This window comes from Dipodomys spectabilis, unplaced genomic scaffold, assembly GCF_019054845.1.
Source record: "Dipodomys spectabilis isolate Male_0828 unplaced genomic scaffold, ASM1905484v1 ptg000125l, whole genome shotgun sequence".
In the NCBI taxonomy this organism is placed as follows: domain Eukaryota; kingdom Metazoa; phylum Chordata; class Mammalia; order Rodentia; family Heteromyidae; genus Dipodomys; species Dipodomys spectabilis.
Genome location: NW_024870802.1, coordinates 3,880,295 through 3,904,167, shown reverse-complemented (window position 1 = coordinate 3,904,167; position 23,873 = coordinate 3,880,295). Strand labels below are relative to the sequence as shown.

At 43.6% G+C, this 23,873-nt stretch overlaps 1 protein-coding gene across 2 annotated transcripts in view; it reads left to right on the top strand.

The window, feature by feature from the left end:
• The first annotated feature begins 3,921 nt into the window (after window positions 1–3,921).
• Window positions 3,922–23,873, top strand: part of Acsl5 (acyl-CoA synthetase long chain family member 5) — a 48,603-nt gene continuing 28,651 nt past the window's right edge. Inside the window, exons 1-2 of one of the 2 annotated variants that reach the window (XM_042689508.1) lie at window positions 3,922–4,288; window positions 23,105–23,287. In XM_042689508.1, coding sequence (XP_042545442.1) covers window positions 23,132–23,287 — 156 coding nt within the window. In that variant the 5' untranslated portion in view covers window positions 3,922–4,288; window positions 23,105–23,131. Of the gene's footprint in view, window positions 4,289–22,774; window positions 22,868–23,102; window positions 23,288–23,873 lie in introns of those variants that run through there. The other variant, XM_042689507.1, reaches the window with a different exon arrangement.

The window sequence follows — 23,873 nt, the reverse complement described above, 5'->3', positions numbered from 1 at the left end:
GCTTGGGCTCAAATGTCCATGATTTTCTTACTTCCAATTAACCAGAAGAAGAAGGCCAGAAGTAGAGGTGTGGCTCAAGTGGTCATGTGCCAGTCTTGAGCAAAAAAGACAAGAGTAAAAGGTCCAGAGTTCATGCCAGAGCATGCACACATGCACACGCGCACACACACACACACACACACACACACACACTAATGAGGTGGTTAAGTCAGGTGCTCTCCACAACCCATGCCATTGGGATTGTCTAGCTGTGTGGCTGTGTGGCTTAGCGTTAGCTCACTATATATGGGAAACACACAATGCATGGCACCACCTCCTTGCTTCACCAAAGCATTTCTCTGGGACTTGGTATGCTAGACTGTATAATGAATTCCACTCTGTGTGAAGTTGTCTTCCTAAATATGAGGTCACCATAGCCAAGACCAGCACAAACACAGTTCCTCGAGACATTTAGCACCTGGGTCCATTGGAGGCAAGGGTGACTGTTTGAAGGAATAATTCTCTCAGTGTGCTATTAGTGGTTCCCCGCCCTCCCCTCCAAAAGCAGGAGCCACATAACCAAGATGTGAACTCAGGCCTACCAAATCCAAAGTTTTGTCATGGACCCAGCGAAAGATGTTGTTACATGCTCTGTGAGGGATTGTGACACTGGAATTTGAGAATCACTGGCTCTACACATGTTGGTCTTTGGCAAGTTTGAACTCAGAATGTGTTTAGTGAGTTACAACTTGACACAACTTAGCTTTGGTCCAGGTAGAACTCACATCCTTACCTCCCAGTGAACTGTGTCCCCTTTAGTTACTTCTTAGAAGCCATTTTCTTTCTAGTACTAAGGAAAGGCTAGAGCTCTGTAGCCAGAGGTGACTATGAATCAATGTTCCTAAGACCTGGAGGAGAATTGGCCTGAGAAGATTTCTATGATAATGTTCTAGTGACTGTACAGGAGTCAAAAGGAAGTGATAGTGGCATCTGAATTTCATACCGGCCGCCTGGCAAGTATGGTAAGACAGAACCTAATGCAGTTTCCCCCAATTTCTGCAGGCCTGGTACACAGGTGGCATGTAAGCATTGCCAGTCTATTGGTTAAATGCACCACAGAAGGGCGAGGGTGTAGCAGAGGTCCTCTTGGCTGTGCATCAGGGATGGGCTGTGTGATTTAAGGGACAGCCTCCCCCCAGGGAAAGGTCCTATCATCGGCCTCACCTGTGCAATAGGAGCTTCCCCCACAGTCTGCAGAGCCTCTTTCATCTCCCATCCTCTCTGTGTAGTGATAATTCTCTCTGTCTTAATGATTTTGGCTGGAAAATGGTGACTGATAACTCCCACATGAATAGAGAAAGAAGGTAATCTGAGCCATAAGGCAATCTTTGCACTGCTTCTCAGTTGGTTCTCTCATTTGCCTGATTCCAACTGGGCCCACGATGCTGCCTGCTTGGTACTACCCAGTTAGTCTGGCTAGCCTCTCAGTCTGCACCCCGGACTTCAGGCTGATTCAGTTCTCTGCTTGTCTTAGAAATTATTTCATCCTGGAGGGGACATTGGCCCACCTAGAAGAAAGTTGGTTCCCATATTCAGACCTCTGGTTAGTGCAAATTTTTTTTTTTTAATTATAGTGCAAATGTTAAAATTATGCTTTTAAGTGGCATCTCTATTTTTGACTCACTCCACTTCAAGGAACACCTTTTCCAGCTTGTTATCCAGATTTCCCTCTTCTTATCTCTGTTCCAAAGACTATGCCAAAAAAAGCAGATGCAAAGACCTATCCACGCCTAACTCCTTGCCCCGAAGTCTGGGCTCTATAAAAGATTCATCCTGTCAACTGTTAGCTTTCAGAACTGAGGGCTGTCTTCTCTCCCTTCCCTCTTAAACCTGTTGCCTAACAATCTCGCCTTAACCTTTTGCCAAATTCTGCACTTCTGTCAGAGGTGACTATGAGTGTTTGAACAGGTAACTTTTACCTTTGCCCCTCTATTGCAACAGGTCCAAAGGTTTCAGGTGAGCTGGCTAGACACTGAAGGACACACAGAACCTAAGTACCATAACTGTAGAAAGAGCAGAGACAGCTGAATGTGGTGCTGGCTCAGTCCATCTGTCTGTGCGGAGAGAGTTTCCTAGATTCAGGAAGTGGGAGAGTTCTTACAAGGTAAGCCGATATAATCCTACCTGCTTGTTTTATGTCTACAAGACAGTGGGGATGGGTTGGTGTGGGACAAGAAGGTGGCATAAATGTCTGTTCTCAGCCTCAGACTCTTTTACAGGTTATTTGTTGAGTATTAGCCTCATATGACCTGTGAGGAGTCAAAGAAGAAAAAAAAATCAGTTGGAAAAGGGGTGGTTGGAATCACCTGAATGCTAGCAAGTAAAGGAATTAGAAAAGAATGGTAAATCTACTGGGGGGGAAATTATAAACAAGATGTAGGGTTTCCTTGTCTTCTGTTCAGAATTTTCAGTCTCAATTTGGTTACTGAGACTACCCAACAGCTGCTGAGGGCAGTGATTCCCATTGGAAGAGAGAAGGGAATCTTTAGCAGATATTAAGCAGGGACTGGAGACTTACACGATTTAATATTGGCTTACCACCCTCTGAAAGAGTAGTATCGTTCTATTCAAAGATAAGTGGTAGATCTGTGAGCTGTTCCATGGCTAGGAGAGGGATGGCTCAAAGTTGAATCCTGATCTATCACTGCTAAGCTTCTTTATAACACAGAATCCTTCTGTGTTGCTAAACCCTTCTTTTGTTCTCTGAAATCTTGTCACTCATGTACAGGTAGGATCAGATAGAGCAATCTGGTAAGATTGTGAAATAGCCCGGGAATTTTTTATCTTGAGTTGTCAGTTCTGGAGAGACCACTAATAATCATCATGATGGTGATGATGATGATGATGATGATGATGATGATGATGATGATGATGGCCTCCTCTTCTTTTAGCCCTTCCTTTACACTTAGGTAGGAAGACGGTGCCTGCCCCTCCCCCTCCCCCTTCTGAGTTCAGAGGAACTCAGATTAGACAGAATGAGGCTTGAAAGCCATTCTGGTGTTCTCTGAAGGAATTTGTCTCTTGGGGGAGCCGAGTTCCTGAAATTAAATAAAAGCCAAGGCTTCCTCCACCTCTGAGAAATCCCAGAAGATGGAATGGGCTGAATTTTATCCTTCTCCCAGGTCCAACAGCTCCGCACTGAAGTTCTCAGAGACCGTGGCCCAGCTGGCTCTGCCCTTTTTAACTGGAGGCTAAGGACCTCCTCTTTACAGAGAGAACAAATCCTAATCTAGCTCTAGCAAAGAGTCAAGTTCACTCTGCACTTCCTGTGAGCCCTCGCAGGGATCACGCCTGGGAGAGTGCTTATGTCCTGGCTGTGTCTGTAGAGTTGGAGTGGGGAAGTGAGAAAGGGCAGGGAAATACCTTATTTGTGCTTCCAGATCTGAGAGCAGCCGCTCTAATGTTCCTGTGAGTCCACAGCCTTTAGGTAAATCAGATGAATGTGGCAATACCAGGGAGTGAGAGAGGCGGTGGAACACAGATGTAACTTAAACTTGTGTGAGAGGAGGGGCTGGTGTGCTGGGGGGAAAGGAGCCCTGCCAGGTTCATGGCTCACTGCCCCTTCTCATTTCTGCCTTGGCTGTTGATCCTCTGAGCTCTGTGAGAAATGCTTTGAGGACTGAGGCAGACAGTCCTGGGGACTGGAGTGAGGGAGGATCATGGTCTCAGGATGGCCCTGAGGGTGGAGGTCCTTCCTTACTGGACTTTCCTGTCCTGTGAATCTAGCAGGGAACAGCGTCACCTCCGCTTCTATGACAGGGGAGTGAGGGACACGTCGAGCTGTTGTTAGTTCTTCTGTTTGTTTGTTTGTTTGTTTGCCCTGGTTGAGAGCTAGCTGCACCCACCAGGGCAGGGTGGAGACACCCATGTAAGCTGGCTTGTGTGTGAACCCTGAGGTGCTGGGGTTAAAGGCTTTGCAAAGGAGCCAGGGTAGATTTGCCGGCTGCTCTCCTCCTGGTCAGAATACTTCCACTTTCAGTTGTGAAAGAAAAAGCAGGAAGTGAAGTCCCCGGAGCAGGGCCACGTTAGAAAGCTGGGCCATGGCCTGAGCCAGGACGGCTCAGCTCCAAGCAGGGCATAACTGGGGACACTCTGAGGCCAGGCTGCTTGCCTGCATGGACGCGCCGAAGCTGCCCTGCCCCAAGGCTGAGAAGAGAGGGACAAGGACTCCTGTACCAGGAAGAACTCAGAGCCAGGAAGCCCCATTCGCTGGAAGCCTAAGGCATTCGGGCCCCTCACCAGGCAGGGTAAGAGGATGGTCCGTGGGGGAGGGGTTGTTACTCAGCCAGGGCTGCTGTGAATGTGTGACCCAGACATCCTGACTCCCCATTTCAGCAGAACAGCTGGAAGTTAAAGCTTGCTGCGTCCCACGTGTGTGTGTGTGTGTGTGTGTGTGTGTGTGTGTGTGTGTGTGCGCGCGCGCACACACACATCACCTTCTCTTTCCCCACTGATGGCTCCCTAGACGCTCCAAGGGCCACCTGGAAATCCCTAGTTCATGCAGGATGAGGGAAAGGATGAGTAGGAGGCAAAGGTGGCTCTTTCTCTCGCCTCTCCTGGGCAGAGCGACTTCCACAGAGACCATCTTTGTGTGCCTGAAAAAGCTCCACGTGGTGGCCTGGAAGCTTAGCTTCAGTCTTCAGTGGACAATAAGTCCCTTATGGTTAAGAGTTGATTGTGTAATTCAAACAGACCAAGAGCCTTTTCTGAATGAAGCTGGGTACCTTTTCAAAGGTAAGGTCACAAGCTAACTTTACAATACCTTGAAGCATTTGAGGGAAGTAGACATTTGGAAAAATCTCTGCATTTGGGGCCTGGGATCTTGTATAGGATACCAACTTTTATTGTAATGGTCTTATTTGAAGAGTGGGATTGAATATAAAAGTCCAACTTCTAGGTAATTGCTATTTTTAAACAAGTAGTATAAAATAAGATAAAATACTAGTTTAGTTTTAAGCAATAACCTAAAGTCACTCCATGGAGTCTTCTCCTGGTGAGGGGACAGGTGTTTCAGGTAAATACAGAATCTATCTTGGTGTGGCATAAGCATTTTTGTGGGTACCACTTGTGTGCCTGGCCCAGTGAAAGAAATAAAAACCTAAATAAAATAGGAGTTATAAATGCAAGTGCTTATGAATGAATAGAGTAGATGGTATCTGATGGGCTGCTGACAATGAAAGAATAGGGCAATTCATATTGGGTACACTTCAGAGAAATACATTCAATTTAATTTAAGAAATAAATAATACTGCCAGATGCCGGTGGCTCACGCCTGTCATCCTAGCTACCCACAAAGCTGAAGTCTGAGGACTGAGGTTCAAAGCCAGCCTGGGCAGCCTGGGCAGTCCATGAGACTCTTATCTCCAATTAACCACCAGAAAACCAGAAGTGGTGCTGTGGCTCAAGTGGTAGAGCACTTGCCTTGACCTGAAGAGCTGAGGGACAGCGCCCAGGCCCAGAGTTCAAGCCCCATGGCCTACAATGATGATGATGATGATGATGATGATGATGATGATGATGATGATGATGATGATCAAGAAGCTGAGATCTGAAGATTGTGGTTAGAAGCCAGCAGTGGCAGGAAAGTCCATGAGATTCTTATCTCCAGTTAACCAGAAAAAATCCAAAAGTAGAGCTGTGGCTCAAGTGGTAGAGCACTGTCCTTGAGAGGAAAAAAAAAAAGCTCAGAGACAACTACCAGCTACTGAGTTGAGTTCAGGCCCCAGGACTTGTGCCAGGACTGAAACAACCACACTGTCCGGGCCCAGCTCAGACCTGGACTGTAATCCTAGCTACACAGGAGGCTGAAACCTGAGGAGTTTCAAAGCCCAGGCCCCGCAGGAAAGTCAATGAGCCTCTTCTCTCCAATTAACTACCCTCCCCCCAAAGCAGGAAGTGGAGTTGTGGCTCAATGGTAGAGTATTGTGCTTGAGCCCAAAGGCTCAGGCACAGTGTCAAGACCCTGAGTTCAAGCCCCTGGGCTGGCACCAAACAAACATCTGCACCAAACAATGTTTCAGCCATGCAGTTAAATAGGTCCTGACCTAAAGGGTCTTTTCTCCCTGGCTATACTATAACTCTTTTAGGGCACAGATGCAGAGAGGGAGCTATGGATGGAGACAGGGAAGAAGAAGAAGCCAGTGATGTACCTATACATAGTAGCTGCACATGCTTAATCAAGGCAGCCTTTTAATGTAGATGGCTTTCACCGTATTGTAGTTAAGAAAGGAACAAGGCTCAGAGAGGTGAAGCAACTTCCCCAAGGTCACACAGCAACAGCAAGTTATAAAACTTAGACAGAAGCTGCAGGCAGTTTGATGCTAAAAGACTGTTCATCGACTCAAATGTAAGATTAGCTTTCCTTTAGATTTCCTAGACATTTTAATTCATATAAAGATACTTATGCCAGGAACTGGTGACTCACACTTGTAATCCTATCTGCTCAGGAGATTTGAGATCAGAGGAGGCTGAGATCTGAGGATTATCATTTGAAGCCAGACCAGGCAGGAAACTCTGTGAGACTCTTATCTCTAAATAACTACCAAAAAGCTGGAAGTGGAGCTGTGACTCAAGTGGTAGAGTGCCAACCTTGAGCAAAAATGCTAAAAGGTACTGCCCAGACCCTACTTCAAGTCCCAATACTGGCACAAATACCAGCAAATTCATATGTAGTGACCTAGACACTAAATATTGGGGTTTGCATACTTTTCTGTAAATTTCATAGATAGCATTTATTGAACATTTTCTATGGGGTTCTGAATACATTTTAATATTTAATTAAAAAGTCCTATGAAGTGGTTTCATTATTTGGTAAATGAGGAAAGTGAAGTTCAGAAGCACAGTAATGGCACTAAATGCCCTATGATTAGACTGAATTGGAATTTGAACTCCAGCTCACTTAGTTCCAAAGGCAATCAGGGCCTCCATCTCCAGTGAGTCTAGTTTTGTGCATAGGCCAAAATCAAACAGAAACTAGAAGAAATATATCTTTTGAAAATCCTTCCATCTCAAATCCATAAAACAGAAGCAGGTTAGACATTTGCAGAGGCTGGGGTGAGGGCAGGAGGTAGAGTTCTAATGTTTAATGGGTACAAGTTTTTATTTTGGGGTGTGATAAAAATGCTTTGGCATTAGATGGGATTGTGTGACATTGTGAATGTACAAATGCACTGAGTTGTTTGCTTTAAAATGGTTCATTTTTTGGTCAATCTTATCTGCATTGCACCTTTAAAAAAGAAAAGAAAAAATACCTTCCAGGCAGATGGGTTTCCAGACTAGAATTCAGAGACTATTTTTAGAACCTATAGTGTGTGGCTTGCTCGGTCTGCCTCCCATGGCTCCCCAGCAGATGTGCTGAGCCTTGGTCAGATACAACCAGAAGTGACTCTCAAGTCTGGCCACCTTCTGCAGGTTGTTGTGACGCCCAGCAGCCATGGCCGCAGCCATCATAACTCTCACTTCATTGTGCTGTGCGTACATTCAAGTCTGCTTTTGCCATCCGTAGCCAGGCATCCTGAGATCAGAAATAGACTCCTCTTGCTAGCTCCCTCCTGTGACACAGGATCTGACCCTTCCTGGGTTCTCTGTTCATGGAGTGTGAATAAACATAAGAGTTCCTGGGGTCATGATAGCTCATGCTCTGCTGTTGTAGATCTCTGAATCTTCTTGGGTCATTCTATTCTAAGCACTGTGGTGTTTTGAGTGGCTTGCGGGAGGAAGAGAAGAGGGGGTTGAGTCAGAGATAGACCATGTCTCTTTCAACTACAGTGTTCTATTTAAGTAAAAATGAGAACTTATTGACAGGTGCTGACAATGTATGCCTGCTCTCTGAGCTACCTGGGAGGCTAAAATCCAGAGGATCCCAGTTTGAACCCAACCCAAGTTGAAAAGCCCATGAGTCTCCAGCTCCAAAATAACTAGCAGAAACACGGGCTGAAGTGAAGGTGTGGCTCAAATGGTAGAGCAGCAGCTAAGCAAGCAAGTGGAGAAAGTACTGGAATGATGATAATAGTGTCATTAAGGAAAAGGAAAATGGGGAGTTATGAATGCCTTTGCATGTAAAGGGAATGAAGACTTTGATCATCTCCTTTCTTTTGGGGCATCTTAGACCAGAACACCTGATATGGATAAGGACTTGAAAGGCAAGGGAATAAGAAGGAGAGAAAGCTACTCTTTGCAGAGGACATCTCAGGGGCTCAAGAGCACAGCAGATCTGGTACATGGGGCTTATCTGTATGCAGTTGAGAGAAATCAGTGCTCAGTGACATTCAATAACTGTCCCCAGGACCGCTCGCCTGGCAACTGGTAGAGCTGTTACCCTGGCGTCTGAGGAGACAATAACCTAAAAAATTTATCTTTGCAGCCAAGCACCGGTGGCTCATGCCTGTAATCCTAGCTACTACAGGAGTCTGAGGTCTGAGGATCATGGTTCGAAGCCAGCCCAGGCAGGAAAGTCTGTGAGACTCTTATCTTCAATTAACCACAAAAAGCCAGAAGTGGAGCTGTGGCTCAAGTGGTAGAATGCTAGCTTTGAAGACAAAAGCTCTGGGACAGGGCCAGACAGCCCCAGGACAGTTTCCCCCACTCCCCCGAAAAAAGTTTGCCTTTGCAAACAAGAGTGTTGGCAATAAAGCTTACGGCTTGTATCTTGGGTCTGTTGGCTTTCGACCATTGGTCCAGCCGGGTAACACCAGAGCTGGTTCTGCAGAGAACTGGGACGGGAAGGCCTCTTTCACAACCTTTTGCGTCACCCAGTCTTTATTCCGGCAGGGGTGATGGGGATCTAGTACTTTGTCCAGCCTATCTACCTTTTTACCATAACCTCTTATCAAGTCCAGCAGACTTGTGATACTCATTCTCCTTACTTGAGTCTCTCATGATTCACTTGGTCAGCAAGAAGCCCGAGATACCTTTAGGAAATGTTCACCTGGACGGCAGCGCTGTAAGATGATGATTTGTTTGAAGTACAATGGTAGATCAAGGTTGGCCGTATCAACCTAAGTGCCAGTGGGATTTGTCACTTCCTGTTGCTGCCCTGTGGGTGGTACCACAACTGAACGAGTGAATTGAGTGAGTCCACTCTTAGTATTTGACTTCACAGGGGATAGTTATTAAATACTATTCTCTCCCACTGGTCAAGGCCTGGTCCCCTCTAGTGTCTCGGTGAGTCAGATTGACTCTGATGGCGCTGCAATGGCACCAAGCCCCAAACACTACCTCATTCATCCTTCTCAGGAGCCTTTTCTTCTGTCCTATCAACTAATGGAGGATCCTCTTCACTGTTTCTCACCTGAATTCCCATTGCTCCACCCCTCTCGTTACATCCAGGTCCTTCCCCCACTTCCATTTAGGCCCATCCAACCTAATGTAGTCATGGGTCTTTTGAGTAAAAAAGTGGATAAGAAACAACATTGGAGAAAGAAGGCACAGAGACAAGGAGTGAGGTTGGAATCAGGATTGGGTCTTGCCATCCATGGGCTCCATCGGTGGAATCATCACTTCTGATTATTCCTGGCAAAGAGATCATTGGCAACACTGCCAGGAGAGCAGGAATCACACATTGTTGGGTCTCTATGCTCCATAAAGATATTGTGATCAATGCCAGTCTATTGTAGCCTCTCCCGTCTTCAAATTCACGAGCCCACTCCACATACTGAGCCATTCTGCATGTGATTGCATGTTATATAGACTCATAAGACACCAAAGCAGGAGTAACATTTTCTTTTTCTTTTTTTTTTGTTACCAGTCCTGGGGCTTGAATTCAAGGCCTGAGCACTGTTTCTGCACTTCTTTTTGCTCAAGACTAATACTCTACCACTTGAGCCATAGCACAACTTCTGTTTTTTTCTGTTTATGTGGTACTGAGGAATTGAACCCAGGGCTTCACACATGCTAGCCAAGCACTCTACCATTAAGCCACATTCCCATCCCCTAGGAGTTACAGATTCGAAGTATCTGCTTCTCAATTCCTGGTATAGTATCAGGCATGGGTCCAAGACTTTGTTTGCCTTATTAAAAGTAAGTATAAAGGTAAATGAGAGGTAGGCACCAGTGGTTCATGCCTGTAATCCCAGCTACTCAAGAGGCTGAAATCTGGCTTAAAACTACCTAGGTAGGAAAGTCTGTGACACTCATATCTTCAATCAACCACCAAAAGCCAGAAATGAAGCTGTGGCTCAAATGATAGAGCACTGGCCTTGAGCAAAAAAGCTAAGAGACATCACCCAGGCCCTGAATTCAAGCTCTAGTACTAGTGCGTGTGTACACACACACACACACACACACACACACACACACACACAGAGCACATGAAAAGCACAGAAAATAAACATACCTTGGCCATGCACATTCTATCAAGGGCTTCCAAAGCAGGGGTACATCCCACAGGACATTTGTCTTAAAGTATTATGGTTGTATGAGGGAACTTAATTATATGATTAGCATATAGTATGTGCTCTGAACCCAAGTTCTCAGTGAACCTTGACCTCACACAGGTTAGACCGCTGAGTGTTGCTCACGGGGTAAAGCCCTGGACTATGGCATTCCACAGGAAGATACTGTCACAGGAAGGTACGGTGGACTTTGTGACTCTCCACCTACAGGAGTAGATTATATTCCTTGTGGGACTGAATTCTTCAGTGAGATTCCTTTAGTAGACTCCCCTCCCTCCCTCGATGCCTTCCTCTGAACTTGTGCCAACAGTGAGCAAAAGAAAGAGATTCCCACTGTACCTCACCGCCCATGCCAGGTATGCTAGAATCCAAAAGCTCATAGAAATGCACATGGAGTGGTCACAGGGGGGCTCGTTGAGACACAACACGCCTGGTTGAGAGGAAAAAGCTAATCCTATCCCGTTTCTCACAGCCTTCCTGAGCTCAGTTCCCAAAGCATTTCTTATGCAATTAGGCAGCAAAGATATCACCAGTGGATATTCCTTGAAAACCCAGATTCGCTTATTGAGTATCGCCCCAAGCCCAAATCTCACCTTTTCACTACCACATGCTCTCCAACTTGGATCGGCCAGATACACCCTAGCACTAGTACTAGGAAGAGAGAGAGGTGTGGGAAGGTGCAGTCACTTGTTTGTTTTATTTTGTTTTCCCTTCCTTCTAATTATTTAAACAACCAAACTGAATCCTTCTGTGGGATGGGAAACGCTCTTCAGCCACCTCCTGGAGTTTTAGTAAGGCTCCTTTTGGTAATGCTGTCTTCCTGCTCCGCTCACGTGGCGGTGTGCCTACGCAGTCTTTGTGGAGGTAACGTGAAGCCATTTTCTAATCTGCTTGGGGACAGCTCCAGTGTTGTGCTTCTGTGTACCCTGGAGCAGGTTCCCAGGTAAGGAGAGGAAGCTGGGTCATGTGGTGACTATGAGGTGGTGGCCTGAGCACACAGGCACCGGTGAGTGGCTAGGAAGCTATCTACTGGCTCACATGTCAGGCTCTTACACGAGCCTCTTAGGTATTCTGGAGTCAATATTGAAAGGTGCAGATATTCACAGCCCCAGAGACTCAGACTTTACCTTTGTTCTGGTTTCTTATCTGCTGAGGAAGTAAATGTATTCCACTCTCAGAGCTGAGACAGGATCACCAGGCCTGGAATGGGTGGTGTGGAGCACATAGTTTGGGACCTGGGAGAGCTGCACTTGCAGAAACAAGCCTGGGGTGTATTCCTGTGTGTGTTCCCAAGCAATGCACCCACCAAGGGGGAGTAGCTTCCTAAGGTAGCTTCCTGAGGCAGAGATGGGGTAATACAGGGCCCTATATATCATTGTTAAACCAAACAAAATCTGTGCTTCAGAGGAAACTGTCAACCCAGTGAGATCGATTCCCTCCTAATTAAAATTCTCCTTCTTTGCTAGATCCTCAAGTCCTTTTTGCCTTACTCGATTTTTTAAAAATGTTGTTGTTGCTGTTACCGTTCCATGGTGTTATAACTATCTAGTTATTGTTTAGGCTTGTTGCCCAACTCCCCAGTGGAAACTAATCCCAGGAGGGCGAGATTTCACAGCTAAAGCTGCAGCATCAGAAATGATCTCTGATTGTCAAGCCCTTCAGTATGTTTTGATTTAATGATTGGATACTCCAAAACTTTCTGAATCTCCATTTCTAATCCCTCCCCTTTTATCCACCTTTTCCCGTTCGAATTACTGTTTTATAAACACAAATACATGTAAAGTTCATCACAAATGAGAACATGCTACACCAACTTGCCCACCTACTTAGCAATAGATTGTGGAGTTGTTTTCATTACATGTAGATTTATTTATCTGCCATGAGTTCCATTATGTTCAAGTGCTATATAATTCATATGGTTACCTATGTACCCAGGCTAGGATACCTATGTATCCTAGGCTCTTGAATTAAAAACATTATACCTTTAATGATGATGAACTTAATATCTAAGAATTAACGTTATGTGGTAAGCACCACAATTATATTTACAGCATTATGAGAAAGATATTACTATTGTTATTTTACAAAGGAGATGCTATCCTGCTGCCCCAGTTCACAAAGAAGATAGCTAAAATTCTTTTGGCTCAACACGTCCTTAATGTTTTATGAATCACTTGTAACAACTTTAATTGAGCTGATGTCTTCCTCTAGGATAAATGAATAGGAGAATCGTTAGGTCAAAGGGCATACATTTAAAAGGTGGCAGAGGGAAATGAGCATGGCCCTAGAAAGTTGGCTTTAAAGTGTTCCACGTGTTCCTTTGTTTAGGAAATTAGATCCTTGCCTGACTGACATGTTTGTCTACCTTCTGCCATTTATCTTTTGACTGTGTGTTTGGTATCTTTTCTGAAAGGCAATTAAAAAAATTATGTAATCAAACTTGACACTTCTGTTCCTAGATTGCAGTTACATGTCAATCTTCAGTCTTATACCAACATCAAAAAAATTTTCTCCAATACTTTCTTCCCAAATATTCTTATGAGCCAGGCACTGTGGCTCATAATCCTGTAATCCTAGCTGCTTAGGAAGGTGAGAACTGAGGATTGTGGTCAAAACTAGCTAAAGCAGAAAAGTCTATGAGAGTATTTTCTTCAATTAACCAGCAAAAAGCCAGAAGTGGAGTTGTGGCTCAAGTGGTAGAGTGTCAACCTTGAGGAGGAGAAGTGGGGAGCCAAGCAAGTGTGTGAGGCAATAAGTTCAAGTCCCAGTACTGGTTCACAGATACACACACACACACACACACACACACACACACACACACACACACACACCTTATGGTTTTTGTAGTTTCATATTTAAGTCTCTTAAACTTATTTAAGCTACATACTTATTTAAAAGTCATTTTAATAAGTCTTTATTAAATATTTTAATAAATCTCCAACTTATTTTTGTTGGAGTATGGCAGTAATCAGCTTTTATGTATTGTCTCTCTGAATGGCTAGACAGTTGTCCCAATATCTTTATCATAACTAAAAAAATAATCTATTTTACCTTGAAATACAACTTTGTGCTTGACTATAGCATGTACAGGGTTTATTTCAGGATTATTTTATTAAGTAGACTTATCTGTTTATGACCAATAGAAAATGTCTATAGCACAATAATAATTATTCAAATTTGGGCATGTTTACTTCTTTACAACCTACCCAATTGCCGTTATTTTCAAATCGTTTCATCTCTTCAGTGTAATTTCCACATAGCTTTTTAGTTCCCAAGGAAATCCTGTTGGTCTTAATTAGGGTTGTATCAGATGTATTAAGAGGTAAAGACTAGGACTTTCCACATTTCAGACCTTTGTATATGCTACTGATCTCAATTTTTTGTTGTTGTTGTTGGTGGTGGTGGAGCTTGAACTCTGGGCCTGGGTGCTGCCCCTCAACCCTTCAGCTCAAGGCTAGTGCTCTACCACTTGAGCCATAGTGCCACTTCCAGTTCTCTGGTGGTTTATTGGAGATAAGAGTTTCGCAGACTTTCCTGCCTGAGCTGGCTTTGAACTGTGATCCTTAGATCTCAGCCTCCTGAGTAGTTAGGATTACAGGCGTGAGCCACCTACACCCAGAGGATCTCAACTTTTTATGTGGATCTTGTACCTTTATACTTTTATTTTTACTAACGAGAATGACATTTTCCCATACTTTTCAAATTTACTATTTGTGTAGAATGAGAAAATCACGGGTGTTCAGGGTAGTTACTTTGGTGTCTGGTCACTACAGCTCTCATTTCTCCTTTTTCACTCAAGACACTCCACTCTACGAGCCTCCAGCTCCACTTCTAATTTTTGCTGGTTCATTGGTTCATTCTCAGATTAGTCAGCTCAAGCTGGCTTTGAACTTGAATCCTCAGATCTCAGCCTCTTGAGTAGCTAGGATTATAGATGTGAGCCATTGATACCTGGCTGCCTTGAGTCATTGTGGCAAGTAATGTTATCTTCTCTTTCCCTAGAACACACACACACACACACACACACACACACACACACACCACACACACACACGATGCAAATGAGTAAACTGGTGTTAGAAAAGGTGAAGTGCTGTGGCACACTAGGCCTCTGAGAAAACTGGGTAAAGGATCTGGCAATAGGCACATACCTGGCTCACCTTCACTGCAAGTTAAGGAAGGCCAAGATGATCACATCACTTCAGGTATGCTCATAATGTAATGGGCTTACAATGTCCCATTGACTTTTTGTCCTCATTTTGTCTACAAATATATGGTCTTTGTGGTTAAGGAGAAAGTGGAAAGTGGCAAGATTTTAAGGATCACATTAGGTTAGAAATGGGAAACCCAGTCAACTGAACTTTTATATACTTCTAAACAGCATATTGGCCTTTTTAAAGTTATTAAGTGTTATAATCTTGTGTGACATCGTCCCTAGGACATAGTGAGGACAGAGGAAAGAATGTGTTAACTAGCTGACTGTGAGAACTTAGGGACTCTTGGTTTCCCTTTTAATGAGCTTTCTGTCACCACAGGATGAGCCCATACATGTAAGTGAATAGAGAAACCAATTAAACCCCAACAAACTTGTGCCACTTTCTACAAGGTAGATTTTTTTAAGTTTATAATTGCAATTTGTATATCATTATTGCACAAAAAATAATTCACTCTCCAGGCCAGGAAAAAAAAGCAAAGATGGCTTGCATTATTTTCTTTACAATTCAAGAAACGTGAGATAACAATCATTTGTGTCTTGGCTAGACTCCCTCCACAGTCAACAATGCAGGTGTCTTCCTTCCAATTCATTTAAGCCTGGAGAAGGAGAATTACCCTCCATGGTCTGTGGTGTGTGCTGGAAACCTGTCTCTTTTTGAGACAGGATTTTGCTATATAGCCCAGGCTGAGCCTCAGATCCACTATATAATTCAAGCTAGTCTTGAACTAACAATCCTGCTGCCCCTGCTTCTGGAGGGCTGGAATTACAGGTGCAGGACACCACCATACCCAGGCAGAATGAGTTTTGCTAGATGTGTGTGTGTGTGTGTGTGTGTGTGTGTGTGTATGTGTGTGTGTGTGTGTGTGTGTGTTGGTACTGGAACTTGAACTCGGGGCCTTATACTCTCATTTGGCTTTTTGGCTGCAGGCTGGCCCACTTCTGGCTTTTTTGGAGGTTAATTGGAGAGAAGAGTTGCTGGGGTTTTTCTACATGGACTGGCCTCAACCTTGATCCTCACATCTCAGCCTCCTGAGTAGCTAGGATTATAGGCGTGAGCCACCAACACATGGTTGGACATCTTTTGGGGAATTTGAGAGCAAGGGATAATGGATTAACTGAGGGTTTTGTTTTTGTTTTTGTTTTATTTGTCAGTTGTGGGGATTGAACTCTGGGCTGGGGCGCTGTCCCTGAGCTCTTCAGGTCAAGGCAAGCATTCTACCAGTTGAGCCACAGTGCCACTTCAGGTTTTCTGGTGGTTATTGGAGATGAGTTTCATGGACTTTCCTGCCCTGGGCTGGCTGTGAACCATGATCCTCAGATCTCAGCCTCCTGAGTAGCTAGGATTACAGGCATGAGTCACGGGCACCCGGCCTGCAGGTATTTAGAACAGACAATTCCAACCTAGTAAAGTGGTCCCTCACTCAATAACAATGGCATGGGCACAAGAGGCATGGCAGCCATGAAGCCTCAGCTAGAATGTCAGCTCAGGGAGGGCATGGTTCATAAGGGACCAGAGCCATTTTACATATTGAACTGTGTCATGGAAAAGAGAAAGCTTGGTCCATGACCGGAGAAGGAAAAATAGCACTAAATAAGGTGACCAGCCAGCTAGCCTCTGAGGAGGTGACTGTAAGAAATACACAAGCATATTAGATCTGAGGAATAGGGTCAGAGGCAAAGGAAGAGCAAAAACTCAGGTTCAGAGGAGGAAATAGGCTTAAAGGTAGGATTCTGAAGGGGATTCATACACACAATAAAGAAATCCAAGGTTCTCTTATGCCACATGGATTCTGTGCCAAACCCAAAGTCTTAAGCAAAAACACAATTGTGTAAAAGAGAGAAACTCTCAAGAGAAAACTGTAATTTAGCCTGAAGACTTCGGAGCAGTAAACAGCCAAAAAAAAGAAAAAGAAAAAATCTAGATTAGAAAATTTCCTTTAAGAAAATGAGATTTATGGGAGTTGGAGCATGGCTTAGTTGGTAGAAATGAATGAAAGTGTCACATCATGTGTCAAATTTGAGTTCTGGTTTCAGATCCTCCCCCCCCCCCAAAAAAAAAGTAAAGAAAGAAAATCAGGCTTAAGCCAGGTGCTAGTGATTCAAACCTATAATCCTAGCTAGTTAAAATCATAATTAAAATCATAGTTAAAATCAGCTTGGACAGAAAAGTCCATGAGACTCTTGTCTCTAATTAACCAGCAAAAAGCTGTAAGTGGAGTTGTGGCTCAAGCAGTAGAATAGCAGCCTTGAAAGAAAAAGGCACATGAACTCTGAGTTCCAACCCCAATATTGGTACAAAACAAAGAAAAAGGAAGGAAGGAAAGAAGGATGGAAAGGAGGGAGGGAGGGAGGGAGGGATTCTTTGTCTATTTTGTGGTTCATTTTTTTTTGGGGGGGGGGGTGCGGTCATGGGGCCTGAACTCTGGGCCTGGGTGCTATCCCTCAGCTCTTCACCTCAAGGCTAGCGCTCTACCACTTGAGCCACAGCGTTACTTCCAGCTTTTTTTTTCTGCTTATGTGGTGCTGAGGAATCAAACCCAGGGCCTCATGCACACAAGGCAAGCGCTCTACCACTGAGCTACCTTCCCAGCCCATGGTTCATTTGTAATGAAAGTTCTTTATATATCCTTTAGACATTTATCAAGAGAGACTTTAAGAAGAAATGCTGTCCTAAACTAGCAAAGGGGAAAAATTGGGGAGAGAGGTTCTGAATCTCAACAAGATTGGTTCAGGAAGTATGGAAGGGGGCATGGAGGTAGGAGATATTCCTTCATCTGGCTCACACACAAAAGCAGTTAGAAGCCAAGAAAGGAGTGACGTTGGCTCTGGCCATTCAGAGGAGGGTCAGCCTGGGATCTGGAACAGAGGCATGCTGCTGTTCCAAAAGCTGAGAGAACTTTTTCTGTGGGTTGATCCTGGCATGTGTTGTGGCTTGCTCTGCTGTGTATTTGTGACCCAGAAGGGGAACTCCCAGCCACAGCATGATGAAACTCTTTTTTTTTTCCCTTTACTACCACACACTTCTCCCTTCTCCATTTGCTCCTAATGAGGAGTAACCTTAAAGGAAAAGGAAATGTCATCACACCAGCTGCTTGCAGGGGGTTCTGTGTAGTAACAGAGCCATTTATTTGATCATGTGTGGAAATATTCACAGAGTAGAATTGTAACCAGAATTTCCCTATCCTACACTATAGTTAAGATCTCATCTTTCCACAGCCCTGGCCTTCTCCTACTGAGAGAGTGTTTATAACACACAGCATAGTTCTAGATCCTTTCTAGGGCTGATCTCATAAGATCTAAAATGTATATGTGTGTGTTAAGCATTAAAACAGACACTATTAAGAGAGTGCAAAGACAACCCAGGGAACAGGAGAAACTATTGAGATTATATCATTGATAAGGGTCTAGTGTCCAGTATATATAAAAGAGCTCTCTTACAAATCAACGGTAAAACCCCCAAAGAATCCAATTTAAAAAATGAACAAGAATCTGAATAGACATTTCTTCAAAGAAGAAACACACATGGTTCACAGCACCTATCATCAGTCAGCTGGGAGATACAAACCAAAAGAACATCGAGATTCCATTTCAGACCCATTAGGACTGTGACTTTTCAATACCCCAGAAAATAGCATTGGTGGTGAGGATATAAAAAAATTAGGACCTTCTTTCTTGGTGTGGCATATAGGATGCTGCTGCCACTGTGGAAAATAGTGTGGTAGTTCTTCAAAAAGTGAAATTTAAAATTATCATATTACCCAGTAATTCTCCTAAGTATATACCTTAAAGAATTGAGGAAGATACTCAAACAGAAATTGGAATAATAATATCCACAGCATCCCAAAGTAGAATTAATTGAGATATCCACCAAATGAAAATAGAAAAAATGAAGTATGCCCAGGTGACAGAATCATATTTGGCCATAAAAAGGAATATTACTGATGCATACTACACTATAGATGGACCTTAAAAATACCTTATTAAATAAAAGAAGTCAGACACAGAAAGTTATATATTATATGATTCCACTTATATGAAATATTTAAGATAGTGAAATCCATAGGAACAGAAAGCAGCTTAATATTCAGCCTAGGGGCTGAACGAGGATGAAATAGGACATGACTATTTAGTGGGTATGGAATTTCCTTCCTTTTCTGGAATATTTTGAAACAAAAGACGATGGTTGCACAGCCTTATAATAGTAGTAAATACTGCTGAGTTTTTGGTTTGGGAGTTTTTTATTTTTTGTTTTTTGGTGTGGTTTTTGTTGTTGCTGTTCACTTTGGGTTGGTTTGTTGTTTGTTTGTTTGTTTTTTGTTTTGGTAGTACCGAGGGTTGAACTCGGTGCTGTATGCTTTCTAGGCAGAGTCTCTCCCACTTGAGCCATATTTCCAGCTACTTTGCTTTGCTTATTTTTTTAAGGTAGGGTTTGGCTTTTTTTGTCCATGCTGGCTTAGATGGTAACCCCCTATTCCTACTCACTACTGTAAGCTGAGATGGTCATCTTGTGCTACTACATCCGACTTTGTTGACATAGGATCTAGTGAACTTTATTTATTTATATTTTTTGCCAGGGCTGGCCTGGGACTATGATTCTATGCCTCCCAAGTAGCTATGATATAAATTGCCCATTTTAAAATAATGTGGAAGTGGCAAGAAGGAACTATCTGAAATCCAGGTATTTCCTACTTTAGTTGGATACCCGGTCAATGATAGCAAAGGGAACCAGTAAGTTACTTCGGTTGACAGATAAATGTATCCTTCAATACCTTCTGCAAATAAATTCTCTTTTCACTCTCAGGAAGGTAGGATTGGAATTTCTAACCATCTCCCTCATTGTTCACGTAGTAGACAGACTCATTTATTTCACTTGTGGGCAATCTGACCAAAGTGTGCCTAAAAGAAATCACGTATTGCAGACCTTGGTCCACAGTAAACGAGGAAGTAACTTTCAAAGCTCTTACAGTTTGCCACTAGTTAAACTGAGGTTGTAATGCTACCTAGTTTCCAGTTTATACACAAAAATCCAAAGAACTTGAGATTCACAAATTGATATAATTTCATAATTATATGAATTTCATAATGAGTTTCATAATTTAATAAGAATATAAATTTCATAATTTCGATATGAATTTCATAAAAATGGAGAGCCTTGCAGATGAAAGTTGAAGCAAGGGTATATTTTAGCTAAGAGAGAAGAATAGAAAGAATTAGAGAAAAGGAAGAAACATTTCCTGCCCTTAATTTCATATAGTGTTTTTTACCTGGAATCTTTATAAAGCAGGCTGGAGGGAATATATGTGATCATGCCAGTGTAGCAATTCCTGATCATCAGAGACAATCAGTGGTTCTGTGTGGCCATAATGATTGCTGTTTATTATTCTGAAACATGGAGATGTACTCCAGGCCTACCCAGAACACAGGGACAATAGGTGTTTCAGGACTTCCCTTTGCCAGGTCTGACCTCCACTTGTGAAGAGCGTACAGCTTCGTAACACCTTAAAGTAGAAGACAGGTGCAGAGAAGCCAATTATGTTCTTATTCGTGTAACTTCTAAAGAAGGTGATAGAAGGTGAGCTGGCTAATTTGGTTTTTCAGTGTACTTCCTGGTTCTAATTTCTGTGTCTGCCACATTCAGTATTTATTGGGGTTTGTTTTTGTTTTATTTATTTTCATGGCTGCTCATCTATCTACCCTGTGCCATTATAATATCCAGTCATCTGGGCTATCAACAGAGGAAATCTGATGGTCAGGTGACCTTGTGCCCATGTGACTATGTGCTAACAATCAGCTGGGGTTGACAGCATGTGCCCCCTTGAGACTAGTCAAAGATTCTCTGTCCCTTTCCTCCTACTGGGTTACATGTCAGGTTGCTCGTCCTCCCTCCTCTCCTCTCACCCCTATAGCACCACCACTGAACAGAACCTTCACCTTTAGACTCTACTCCGAAGAGTATCGTAAAGACTCCCATTAAAAATGTAAGTTTGCCATCTGGAGGAGAGAGTAAAAGTCCCCAGAGCCACAACTTGTTCCCACAGTAGAAGAAGCTCCAGGTAAGATCTGTTCATGTGCAGCTAAGATTGGGGTAGAGGGAAGAAGCTCAGGTGATAAGAACCAGCTAGGCTAGTCCCGGTTTTTCAGCCCGAGGGCAGGGATTAGTGGTGGACAGGAGAGGGGAGCACAAAGCAGACTTCTCAGCTTTGGCATGCCACTAATTCTGCCAGTGTCACAGTGTTGCCTGGGATGGACTCCCTTCCGAGCTCAGGTTAACTTGGTTGGCCTAAATATGTTGTACTATATGCCTGGTTCTTGCATGTTTTTGGCCTCTGGGGTGTTGTATAACTCCAGGTATGCCTGGACTACCCCAGCTGTCCGAACCCTGCCAAGGAGTTACAATCATGTAACCAGCCCCTGGTGAAGCCTGGCTTTTTTGTTTTGTTTTGTTTTCTTCTTCTAATGCAATGTGGAAGCAAAGAACTTGAGACTATCCTTTTAGTCTCTGGAAATTGCTCACCTCCATAAAATGAAAAGCAACCATTCTGACATCAGGCCACAACCAAAAGGATCAGGAATAACTCAGGGTCACTTCTGTGGCTCTCCCTATTCTTGTGCATACATAATTCCTAGGCCTTATGGCTTTCCTAGATCAGAGTACAGTGTTACCCTCACAGAAGCCAGCTGATGTCACCTTCCCCAAAGCTCCAAAGGCAGTCATGATCCTAATCTAATCACACTTTTATTTGGGCTTACTTTGCCACCTTCCCCCTCCCCCTTCTTCTTCTTCTTTTTTTTTTTGCCAGACTTGGAATTAAACTTTGGGCCTGCCTTGTTCTTGCTAGGCAGATGCCCTGCCACTTGAACCATGCCCCCAGCTCTTGTTTTGCCTTTTTGATTTTGAGTAGGAACCTTTGGCCTCTTCTCTGATACTGTTCCGTCAAGAGTTGCAGTAAACTTGGAAGAATGCCAGTTTGGAGCTTCAGTTGCTGTTATCTGTAAGGTGCCAGACATATTCAGACACTTGGACCATAGTGGAATCAATAAGAAAAACTGAGTTGTGGTTTTATACATTTTTAGCAAGGAAGCAACAATAGGAAATAGTGTGTAAATGTGGACAAGTCACCTTCCCCCTGGGAGCCTCTAATTTCTCATCTGGGAAATCCTACTTTATAACATTAACTCATTCAATGAACCAAGACATCCAAACACTCCATCTCAAGGCTGGACGTAGTTATTGCTCCTTAGGCTGCTATTATTATCATCCTGAGTCTGAAAGCTATGAGATCATAGTTGAAAAATGTAGCTTCAGCAAGGGTAGTTTTCTCATAGTTGCTCCTGCTAGAGTAGTTTGGAGCTGAACTTGGCTGGAAACTAAGACAATCTGGGATGAGGACACTTTTATGGCTTTAGTTCCTTGAGATCTTTTCCTGGCCTCAAACCTCAGTGCTCACCATGTGTTCAGCCCGGTATCTGGCACCCTTTTTGTGCACCTAGATAATGTTTCTCTTGAGATAGGGGTGGGAAATAATTTCTTAGGGGTCCCTGGGGGAAAGGACATTGGACACAGTCAATTTGTTAATCTCAGAGGCTCTCCTCATACTCCCCTCCCCAGAAAGAAAGAAAGAAAAAGGAAGAGAGAGAGAGAGAGAGAAAGAAAGAGAGAGAGAGAGAGAAAGGAAGGAAGGAAAGAAGGAAGGAAGGAAGGAAGGAAGGAAGGAAGGAAGGAAGGAAGGAAGGAAGGAAGGAAGGAAGGAAGGAAAGAAGGAAGGAAGGAAGGAAGGAAGGAAAAAAAGAAAGAAAGAAAGAAAAGGAGAGAAAGAAAGAAAAGGAGAGAAAGAAAGCAATGAGAAAGGGTTATCTGGCCAGCAGGAAATGTCCTTCAGGCAAAATGATTGATTTCTAAAACCTGTGACGTCACCTCTCCAGACGTCTCTCCTCTTCTGTTTGGTTAACACAAGGGAGATTTAACCGGAAGAGTCCCTGACCTGTGGGTCTGCCTGAACTGAGCAGGGGAAGCTGCCTGGCACAGCCGGCTCTGTCTCAGCTTAGGCTGGGTCCAGCTGACCTTCCTCTAGGCTCTGGGAGCCAAGACTAAAAAGGCAGTCAGTTCTCAAAATTATCTGGGAAATGATTAACTTCTCTTCTTTGATCCTTTCCGCCTTGTGTGAGGACGGTCAAGTGGCCAGGGTGGAGAACGCGTTCTGTAATTTCCACCATTGCTAAGGTAAACAGTGGAAGAACTTCTGCCAGAGAGATCCACCTCTCTTTGGAGAGTTTGAGTGTGTGTGTGTGTGTGTGTGTGTGTGTGTGTGTGTGTGTGTGTGTGTGTGTGTGTGTGTGTGTGTGTGTATGAGAGAGAGAGAGAGAGAGTCTCTGTAAACACAAACTATTAAGTAAAAAACTATAGCTGCTTCCGCTGACTTTTTTTTCTTGCTCTTCCCCTCCCCCCTTTTTTTAAGGTCTACGTTCCCTGCTGCTGGTCACAAGGATGCTTTTTATCTTTAACTTCTTGTTCTCCCCACTTCCCACCCCGGCACTGATTTGCCTCCTGACTTTTGGAACGGCCATCTTCCTATGGTTGATCAACAGACCTCAGCCATTCTTATCCCCCATTGACCTGGATAATCAGTCTGTGGGAATTGAGGTAATTTTCCAGCCATCGTTCTAGTTGGATAGCCTTGTTGAACCAAACTATAGCTTCAGGTCCAAGGGATAATTCATAAAGAGGAAGGAGTTTAGGTATAGTGTAGGAAAGAAGACTTTTTAGGTTGCTGATCAACAGGCCAACTACAAATTTAAAATTCCATTACTAGTATATTTTTCAAAAACAAAATTAAAACATAACTAGATCACAGGATGCCAGAAATCAAGATCTGAGGTTGGCGAACTACAGACTTTAGGCAACTTCTTTTCTTGGTAAGCCGAGAAAAGTTTTCGTGTTTTTCATGGGACAAATAAAAAAGGAGAGGGGTCACACTAAATTTCCCAAAGCCTAAAATAAGTCTCATCTAGCTGCTTAGAGAAAAAGTCTGCTAATGTATGACAGAGACAGGAAGTAGGGAACACTTTCATAGAAATACCCATCATTTGAGAAGGGTTAAAGATGTTTTCTTGATTTTAAGTCTGACATCAAGTTAACAATCATTCTGAATACTGGTAGAAAATGAAGGGCTAATTTCTCCTAGTTTTTATCAAGGCACCGGCTTCCTCCTACACCTGTGTTGACACTT